At 39.7% G+C, this 10,434-nt stretch overlaps 1 protein-coding gene and 1 non-coding gene across 2 annotated transcripts in view; both read right to left on the minus strand.

Annotated features, from left to right (window-relative positions):
• IPO7 (importin 7) overlaps positions 1–10,434 on the minus strand; it is a 67,744-nt gene that overhangs the window by 10,039 nt on the left and 47,271 nt on the right. Inside the window, exons 7-15 of the mRNA XM_032165857.2 lie at positions 9,743–9,832; positions 9,176–9,341; positions 8,529–8,689; positions 7,356–7,484; positions 4,701–4,767; positions 4,491–4,616; positions 3,313–3,410; positions 1,668–1,763; positions 89–309 (exon numbers count right to left, since the gene is read on the minus strand). Coding sequence (XP_032021748.1) covers positions 89–309; positions 1,668–1,763; positions 3,313–3,410; positions 4,491–4,616; positions 4,701–4,767; positions 7,356–7,484; positions 8,529–8,689; positions 9,176–9,341; positions 9,743–9,832 — 1,154 coding nt within the window. The remainder of the gene's footprint in view (positions 1–88; positions 310–1,667; positions 1,764–3,312; positions 3,411–4,490; positions 4,617–4,700; positions 4,768–7,355; positions 7,485–8,528; positions 8,690–9,175; positions 9,342–9,742; positions 9,833–10,434) is intronic.
• LOC116477546 (small nucleolar RNA SNORA23) lies at positions 9,418–9,599 on the minus strand. The gene has a single exon (XR_004250512.1). It is a non-coding gene; the product is annotated as a small nucleolar RNA SNORA23 (small nucleolar RNA).

Genomic DNA, 10,434 nt, shown 5'->3' on the forward strand with positions numbered 1-10,434 from the left:
AAATAAATAAATAAATTCTGTTTTCTTTTTTTAAATAAGCAGAGTTCCTCCCAAAGCAAATGTAGTAAAATTACAATACGTCACTTACCCCAAGAAACAGTCAACATCATTAAGCCATTGTGTAATAAAATGATTTGTAACTGGTTCAACATTATTAGGGAAGCGAAGATTTTCTAAGGTATTGAGTAGTAGGTGTGGATTATAATACAAAGCTGCAATTGCAACTTGCAGACACATAGTTCGAAGTTCACTTGTCTTAACCTCTCTTGTCAGTCTTTCTAAGGCTGCTTCCACAAATAAGGGAATGCACTACAAAAAAAGATAGCAAGATATTCTGAGACTATAATTAATAGCATGTAAACATTCTAAAAATATTAACTTCTTTGTTGCCTCAATTAACCCTGTTGTAGCATTAGATGACCAATATTTACTGCTGAGGCACTGCACTGGGAAATCTAATTTTAGAGAAAGTCTAGTAGTCTTCATGGAGCTATTAAAAGCTCACGACGGGCTGGGAGTGGTGGCTCACGCCTGTAATCCCAGCACTTTGGGAGGCCGAGGCAGGCAGATCACGAGGTCAGGAGATCAAGACCATCCTGACTAACACAGTGAAACCCCGTCTCTACTAAAAATACAAAAAACTAGCCGGGCGTGGTGGCCGGTGCCTGTAGTCCCAGCTACTTGGGAGGCTGAGGAGGCAGAATGGCGTGAACCCGGAAGGCAGAGGCAGTGAGCCGAGATCACACCACTGCACTCCCGCCTGGGCAACAGAGCGAGACTCTGTCTCAAAAAAATATATAAAGTAAATAAATAAATAAATAAAAGCTCACGACAATATCAATGATGGCTTCACAATGTTCCTATTAAAATTGACCATGGGCCAGGTGATGTGGCTCATGCCTGCAATCCCAGCACTTTGGGAGTCCAAGGTGGGCAGAACACTTGAGGTCAGGAGTTTGAGACCAGCCTGGTCAAAATGGCGAAACTCCATCTCTACTAAAAATATAAAAAATTAGCCTGGTGTGGTGGCAGATGCCTGTTAATCCCAGCTACTCTGGAGGCTGAGGCAGAGAACTGCTTGAACCTGGGAGGCAGAGGTTGCAGTGAGCTGAGATTGCGCGACTGCACTCCAGCCTAGGCGACAGGGTGAGACAGTGTCTCAAAAAAAAAAAAAAAATATATATATATATATATATATAAAATTAGGCAGCTGGGGTGGTGTGTGCCTGTAATCCCAGCTACTTGGGAGGCTGAGGCAGGAGAACTGATTGAATCTGGTTTCAGTGAGCAGAGAATGTGCCACTGCACTCCAGCCTGGGCAACAGACTCTGACTCAAAATTACTCAAAAAAAAAAAAACAAAACAAAAACAAACAAACAAAAAAAAAACTGACCATGGATATTTAATTACTAAAGCTATCTAAAAAATCTTAAGCCAAAGTTTACCTTTCATGATAACAAAGTAGCCATGAAACTTAGTCCAATTCCTATATATTAAACATATGATCATCATTACATATTAAATTTTAAACTAAAAATATTAGTCGTCCAGATGTCTCAATAAACAAAAACATACAGAATATGCAACAAATGACAAAAAATGAAGAAAGAAAGTGGAAGGAAAAGATTACCCCTCTGAACTACAAATCCATTATTAGCCTCACTGACCTGGTCAATGCCACGCCCTTTGCACTGCAGAATGATGACCTCTAACAATTTTGCTGCATGACATTCTGCATCTTCTCCTGCAACTCCTGTAAGAACCTGATCAAAACAGAATATAAATTGCAGTAAGGTTTTATCCTTTAAATCAGATATCTAAATCAAGGAAATAATTTCCTACACTGTGTACAGGCTCTGAGTATTACTTGAGGTACCCTAATTAATACGAATAACTGCAAAGTTCATTGCACAGATGAAAGACTAAAGGATCTGGATAGCTGTGAGGATCTGGAGCTGTCTGCCTCCTATCTTTCAGAGTCTAGCCCTCTGGCATCTTGGTCTTTGTGATCAAAGTACCTATCCTGTAGTGCCATTCTGGATTACAGCAAGTTGACAACCACTAACTTCTCATACACAGGTGGTAGCTAAAACACCTAACCTTTCTCATGTAGAGAACTACAAAAAGCTAAGATGTTGACATTTCTAGGAAACCCTTTTCTCTTTAAAAAAGAAAACAACAATAACAAAAAAAACCAGTAGGGGAGGGAGGAATGGAGGGAGGAAGAGGCAGCCTGTTGAGGGCAAATGTTGCCCTATAAACTCCAGACAAGAAATGAACATGGCCTTGAAGGCTAGTGAAAACTAGATGAGTATAAACGTATGAATAAGTGTGGAGGAGGCCGGGCGCGGTGGCTCACGCTTGTAATCCCAGCACTTTGGGAGGCCGAGGCGGGCGGATCACGAGGTCAGGAGATCGAGACCATCCTGGTTAACACGGTGAAACCCCGTCTCTACTAAAAATACAAAAAATTAGCCGGGCGCCTGTAGTCCCAGCTACTCGGGGGGGGCTGAGGCAGGAGAATGGCGTGAACCCAGGAGGCGGAGCTTGCAGTGAGCCGAGATTGCGCCACTGCACTCTGGGCTGGGCGAAAGTGCGAGACCCCGTCTCAAAAACAAACAAACAAACAAACAAACAAACAAAGTGTGGAGGAACAGAAATGTAGATAGTATAGGTATATCTTTGCTCCCAGAATATTAATATAAATAATATAATCGGCAGTAAACAATGACTAACATAACTAGATGATTATGTGTGACTTTGTGTTCAGAAGGGAAAGAGGTGAGTGAAAGAAATCTAAAAACTTCATGGAGCAAATCATTTTCTAATGACCTATAACAGACACTGCTAGAAATTAAAATGCTACCAATTACACTGACTTTGATATTGATGGACTCCAGTATATTTGTTTCCCCAACCAAACAAAAGGGGGACATTCATTCCCTATTGCTTGTTGTAAACCTACAGCTGCTAACCTTTTCCTTTATAAAACATCTCTATCCATTCCTAATCCTTTCAAAAATCTCTCAAGTTCTTGACTCCTTCTTTTGATTCCATAAGACTATGTTAGTTAAAATCCGGGCACTCTAAAATTCAAAAACAAATTCCAAGTGTCAGAGGGCACACAAAAGACATCTATTTATCAAAGCTGTGGCATCTAAGGACCAATGACTTTTAACTTTTAAAGCCCTTAATTCTGTCAAATCCATGTTTACATGTTTATTACTACAATGTGGTATCACATGAGTTTTCACAATTTCATACATTTTATAGCAGAAGCCTCATGAAATCTGATATATAAAAATGACCTACCTTTTTGCACATACTGTATATCATTTCAAGATACTTGGTGTCAGACAGAAGTGTGTCTGTATCAACTGTTACATAATTATGAAGGAGAGGCATCATATCTGTATTAATAAAAAACATCAGTTACACATCTTTAGTAATAAAAATGTTTTCTTTGCTTTTGAAAAATTTCCTTAGAAAAAGGCAAATCTATGAGATCATTTTGTCTCTAACATTCACCTTTTTTGTGGGGGACGGGGGGACACTCTCACTCTGTTGCCCAGGATGGAGTGCAGTGGTGTGATTAAAACTCACTGTAACACCAAAATCCTGGACTCAGGTGATCCTCCCACCTCAGCCTCCCAGGTAGCTGGAACTATAGGCACACTCCACCTCGCCTGATTAATTTTTTAAAGTTTTTTTTAGAGACAGGGTCTAACAGCCCAGGCTGGTTGAGAATTCCCGGACTGAAGTGCTTTCCCACCTTCCCAAAGTGGTAGGATTACAGGGGTGATCCACTAAGCCTGGCCTTAACATTCAGTTTTAATTAAAACATATTCATTTATAATTAAATGCAGAAACGAACCTATTATTAACGTGATTTTCTTTGTACTTAAACATAAAAATTACAGACACATTTTTACATTTATATGGAGAAGATTACGAGGGGGTGTGTGGGTATGTATGTGTGTTAACAAAGAATAAACCTAAAATAACTAAATTATATAGCAGAAATCAATACCATGCATCACCACTGAGCATTAACTTCTACTGATAATTGTTCCAAACAGTGAAGCAGTCTGGACATTCAAAAGTGTATGTTCAGGCCAGGCGCACTGGCTCATGTCTGTAATCCCAGCACTTTGGGAGGCTGAGGCGGGTGGATCACCTCAGGTCGGGAGTTCGAGACCAGCCTGACCAACATGGAGAAACTCTATCTCTAAAAATACAAAATCAGCCGGGCATGGTGGCGCATGCCTGTAATCCCAGCTACTTGGGAGGCTGAGGCAGGAGAATCACTTGAACCCAGGAGGCGTAGGTTGCGGTGAGCCGAGATCGTGCCATTGCACTCCAGCCGGGACAACAAGAGTGAAATTCCGACTCAAAAAAAAAAAAAAAAAAAAAGTGTATGTTCAAATGATAAGCTACAAATAAATCAAAGCAGGGAAAACCCTCAGTATTTCCATGCTGTTTTGACTCACCTGTAAAGTAATCAAAGCCATCTTGCTGAAAGACTTCAAATACAAGGGGTAGTAGCTGCCACATCTGTGGAGACACTTGTTGACATGTCAAACTGTGCGCTAAAGAGAAGATCTCCTCATAGAATTCTAAAAGAGAATACTAAGTCATTAGGAAAATGCTTGCTCATGTGAAATAGCACTAAATTCTTAGCACAATCAGAGGTATAATACCTAAGACATGCTGTTGTAAAACAGTACCAATGACCTGTAAGCAGATTCCCTCAAGCTGTTGGGTTATCTAAAAGAGAAGAAAAAAAATCATATGCAGTTACAGCCCACTAAGTGACTTAGTAAGATAACGCATACTATAACTCAGTACACTTTAAAATATAAAGTCAATATTGTGAAAAAAATAAGTCTTTGTTTTAAAATGACTTACACATTATGAAATTGTGATCTCAGATAAAAATAGAATGAAATACCATTACAATGAGAAAAACAAAAGGAATGGCTAGCTTAATTTGCCTAAAAAGGAAAAAACATTCTTGAAAAATGCAAACAACTATGAAAATAAAGGAGTTGGCCGGGCGCAGTGGCTCACGCCTGTAATCCCAACACTTTGGGAAGCCAGGGCGGGTGGATCACCTGAGGTCAGGAGTTTGCAACCAGCCTGGCCAGCATGGTGAAACCCCGTCTCTACTAAAAATACAAAAAATTAGCCAGGCATGGTGGCGGGGGCCTGTAATCCCAGCTACTTGGGAGGCTGAGGCAGGAGAATTGCTTGAACCCAGGAGGTGGAGGTTGCAGTGAGCCGAGCACCACTGCAGTCCAGCCTGGGCAACAAGAGCAAAACTCCATCTCAAAAAAAACAAAAAACAAACAAAAAAAACAACCATTCGGAAGACAGCCCATCTGTTATGTGCAAATAGAGATTAATTCAGCTCAATGTAATTGAAAAGTCACTGTCAATGACTTACAGAGAAATTATCCAAAAGAAGGCATTATTGCTACGAATCTCAATAATCCTTAAGTCACCTTAGTTTTTCAAATTTTATTAGATATAGTGAACCATGGAATGTGAACTCAGCCCCCAACTCAAGACTGACAGGAAATACAAATTCCTCTATAATTGTCTAGATAGTCCTAAATTAGATCCCAAATCCCTGAGGGCCATAAGAATGTTAAGGTGAGGAAGGGTAAAATAATATCCACTAATCAGATATAAAAGAAAGACATCCATTTCAAATACACAGAACTTAATACATTTACAACTCCTAAAATAGAATAAACAATTCATCTGTTAAAACATAAAGCACCTATAGGATTGGTCATGGCTTCTGCTTATATTCAATTATAAGGCAGAATACAAAAACAGTTTACGTGGCTGGTGTGGTGGCTCACGCCTGTAATTTCTGCACTCTGGGAGGTTGAGGGAGGCGGATCACTTGAGGTCAGGAGTTCCAGACCTGCCTGCCAACATGGTGAAACTCTGTCTCTACTAAAAATAGAAAAATTAGCTGGGCATGGTGGTGCGCGCCTGTACTCCCAGTTACTCAGGAGGCTGAGGCAGGAGAATCACTTGAACCTGGGAGGCAGAGGTTGCGGTGAGCCAAGATGGTGCCACTGCACTCCTGCCTAGGCAACAAAGGGAGACTCCGTCTCAAAAAAAAAAGTTTAGTGAAAAACCTCATGCTGCAAAAGGCAACTTGCAGATAATCTGAAAACATGTAATTTATGGATAAGACATACATTACAAACATCTGCATTGGAAGTATAAACATCAAATTCATGACAGTTACTTCTATGGGAAGAAAGGAAGTAGGGAAAAGGGGTTAGGAAGTGGTCCCCTGAGGGCTTTCAATTGCATCTATCTGAAATTGTTTTCTCTCTCTCTCTTTCTTTCTTTTCTGACACAGTGTCTCGCTCTGTCGCCCAGGCTGGAGTGCAGTGGCGCGATCTTGGCTCACTGCAGCCTCTGTTTCTCGGGTTCAAGTGATTCTCCTGCTTCAGCCTCCCAAGTAGCTGGGATTACAGGCGCCCGCCACCACGCCCAGCTAATTTTTGTATTTTTAGTAGAGACAGGGGTTTCATCACATTGGCTAGGCTGGTCTTGAACTCCTGACCTCAGGTGATCTGCCCACCTCGGCCTCTCAAAGTGCTGGGATTACAGGCATGAGCCACCGTGCCTGGCCGCCCAGTAATGGATTTTTTAAAAAATGGAATTATTTAAAACATACAGAAAAGAGTAAATAACAAGAAAACTATAACCAAAACTTCTTAATCACCTAAACTTTATTACATTTTTAACACTTAGAATATTTCCATTATGTTAAGAAAAACAATTTCAGGGCCAGGTGCAGTGACCATTGCAATCCAGCCTGGGCGACAGAGTGAGACTCCATCTCAAAAAAGAAAAAAAAATCCATTATTACAATTCTTACTTTTCCAAAATACAACTAGAAAAGAAGAAAACTAGGAAGATGGTAGTGATGGTTGCATAACAATGTGAATATACTTAATATTAGTGAATTATATACTTAAAAATGGTTAGGATTGTAAATTTTATGCTATGTGTATTTCACCAAAATTTTTCAAAGAAAAAGAAAACTAAGAAAAAATGTTTTTTTTCCTCCTGGAACCACCATATTTCTGGATCTGAGAAAACACAACGAGGAGCCAAAATCCTGAGCCCTAAGATGGTAAAACAAATACCTGCTTCCTATTCCTTCTACTAATACTTTAGAACTTAAAATATAATGTACCAATCTTATCTTTATAAAAGGGAAAATGGCAAAAACATGGTACATGAGATGCCAGAGAGATATTAGAGCCCTCTAAAAAGCATAAAATGGCTTGAAAAACTGCAACACTAGATCATCTTCTTACCTCTTTATGATCTTCAACTACACTAAGAAGTGTATCAATTGTATTCAGAATTCCCATCGCAGTAACTGCTTTGTCATCACTACCTTCTTCATCTGGCCCCGTCTGGATTACTTGGTTAAATGTCATTGCCTAGATTCAAGAGAATATAACTCAAGTTTGTCACTGAGGCATTATAAATATGTTTTGGTCTAAGACTTTTAATTCTTAGAACATTCTCATTGGAATACCACAATAAATTAATGTCTCCAAATTGATTAATGATAATAAAGAGCTTAAGCTCTATAATCAAATAGTCTACTCATTGGGTGACCTTAAACAAGCTACTTGACTTCTCTTGACCTTTTCTGCATGCCACTTTGGGGATTTCATAGACACTGTATGAGGACTAAATGAGGCAAGGTATAAAAAGTACTTAATATCATGAATAGTTTTCATTACTATTACTGGTTAACACTTGACAATGTCCAAATAAAAGTATATTTAATCATCAAGGGGGTCACTGATTTATGTTTTGTAAAATTCAATCGATTATTTTGAGCATTCCAGGCCACTACACAGATACTCATGCTGCAGCCTGAGGTAGTAGTTAAGAACAAGTACCATGAAGGCCCATGTATAAATCCCAACCCCATCCTGCCTAGCTTAGGCAATTAACCATTTTATACCTCACATTTTCTCTGTAAAACAGGAATAATTCTGACACACGATTGTATTAGAATTAAGTAAGTTAAGTATCTGTCAAGGGCTTTATGTGCTACACAGTAATGTCTGTGAAATATCTGCTATAAAGGCAGGGGTCCCCAGTCTCCAGGCAGTGGACTGGTACCGGTCCATGGCCTGTTAGGACCAGTAGATAAGTGGTAGGTGAGTGAGCATTACTCCCGGAAATTCTCACAGGAGCGTGAACCCTACTGTGAAATGTGCATTCAAGGATCTAGGTTGCACACTCCTTATGAAAAACCATTGCCTGCCTGATGATAAGAGGTGGAACAGTTTCATCCCAAAGCCATCTCCCCCGGACCATCTGTGGAAAAATTATCTTCCATGAAACCGATCCCAGGTGCCAAAAAGGTTGACTGCTATAAGGTAAGGCAAGCCACTTGTGACACAACCTGGAACATACTGAGAGCTACATTTAAATGCTTGCAAATATGGTAGGTTCAAACAACATACCAAATGTTGTGTCATTTCTACTGCAATAGGAGTAACTTCTTCACTATATTCACAGATCATTTTCTGAATTACATTGGTAAGGTCATCATTTTCTGTTTCTCTTATAATATGAAGAAGAGCCTGCATTACAGGTCTGATGAATGGTGTGATATATTCTTTAGCTGTAAGAGAAAGAGTAAAAAACTTGCATAAAACCCCTAAAACTTCTTAAAACCTGATATAACAAATATCAATGAGTTTTTGTAAAAAGTACTTTCACATAAAAAGGAAGTATGCCAAGTTTCTAGGATTATGGCTTTTTACAATTACTATATACATACATATATATACACACATATTTTATAAGAGGCAGGGTTTTGATCTGTTGCCCAGGCTGGAGATGCAATCATAGCACACTGCAGCCTCGAACTGCCGGGCTCTAGTGATCCTGCTGCCTCAGACTCCCAAGTAGCTGGCACTACAGGTACATGCCACTATGTCCAGTTAATTAAAAAAAATTTTTTTTGTAGAGATGTTTCCCAGGCTGGTCTTGAACACCTGGCTTCAAGTGCTCTTCCCACCTAAGCCTATCGAAGTGCTAAGATTACAGGTGTGACCTACCGCACCTGGCCAACATTCACTTTTCTTGACATACAAAAATCCTTTACCTTTTTCTTGATTGCTGATCAATACTTGAAGGGCAATGGCAGCTTCCACTTTCACAGGCATTTCTCTATCATCAATCAGACATCTTCTTGTTAGCTCTAAGGCTGTTTGAAGGTTCTGATCACTTTTGAACTTCACTTCACAAAAATAGTGAAGTACCCAGCAAGCCTTTTGTAAAAACACAGTGAGTTAGTGTAGATACCTTACCTTAAATTCCCCCAAGCTTATCTCTATTCCCTGAGTTCTGTGTGTGGGAATTTGGAGGCTGGCCAGTGGTAGATGTGTCCAGAGACAACACTAGACCAGTACTATGATCCCAAGTTACTCTTTGGCTGCATGACGTTTGTGTGGATAGCAAGATCTGAATGCAAAACACAGACAGACACTGCTACCAGACACAGATGAAACCTATGCACACATTACAGCAGCCATGTAAAGATTTACATTAAACAGAAACCTAAAATAAAACACAGCCTTCAAAGTGAACATTTAAAAGTTTCAATATAAAAGTCCACAGAGTCATTCATTACAAGACAAAAGTATATAAATAATGCAGCTTTAAAACATACCCTTGCTCTCATGTAGCCTAGTTCACTGCTGAAGAGAGGGAATACATGATTCTGCAACATGTATTCCATCTGATCTTTGTAGATCTTTTTCTGTAAATATAAACAAGTTATTTTGATACAGTTCCAAATATAATCATCTCAATTTCCAAACAGATGTAACACTGTTAAAAATGACTATTAATGTTACATATATTCTCATTCTTTGAACCCCAGAATCCACAACCAATTTTCTTATTCCAGAACTTCACCACCAAAAACCACTAAGCATATTTTTACATGTTTTTATATTCCTTGATTAGAAAGCCATTATGCCAAATCTTACCAGAAATAGTGTTTGAATGATGTAAGTTTGGTTAATTTTATCTGTTACTATGAAACTTTTATAATGAAAAAAGTTGTCTGACAAAGTTTCTGGCTGAAAATAACATAACCTGAGAAAAATCCTGCTTTCAAACGAATAAACTGGCTATCTAAAAAGGCACACTCGGCTGGGCGCGGTGGCTCACGCTTGTAATCCCAGCACTTGGGGAGGCCGAGGCGGGCGGATCACGAGGTCAGGAGATCGAGACCATGGTGAAACCCCGTCTCTACTAAAAATACAAAAAATTAGCCGGGCGTGGTGGCGGGCGCCTGTAGTCCCAGCTACTCGGAGAGGCTGAGGCAGGAGAATGGCGTGAACCCGGGAGGCGGAG

This window comes from Hylobates moloch, unplaced genomic scaffold, assembly GCF_009828535.3.
Source record: "Hylobates moloch isolate HMO894 unplaced genomic scaffold, HMol_V3 SCAFFOLD_11, whole genome shotgun sequence".
NCBI classification, from domain to species: domain Eukaryota; kingdom Metazoa; phylum Chordata; class Mammalia; order Primates; family Hylobatidae; genus Hylobates; species Hylobates moloch.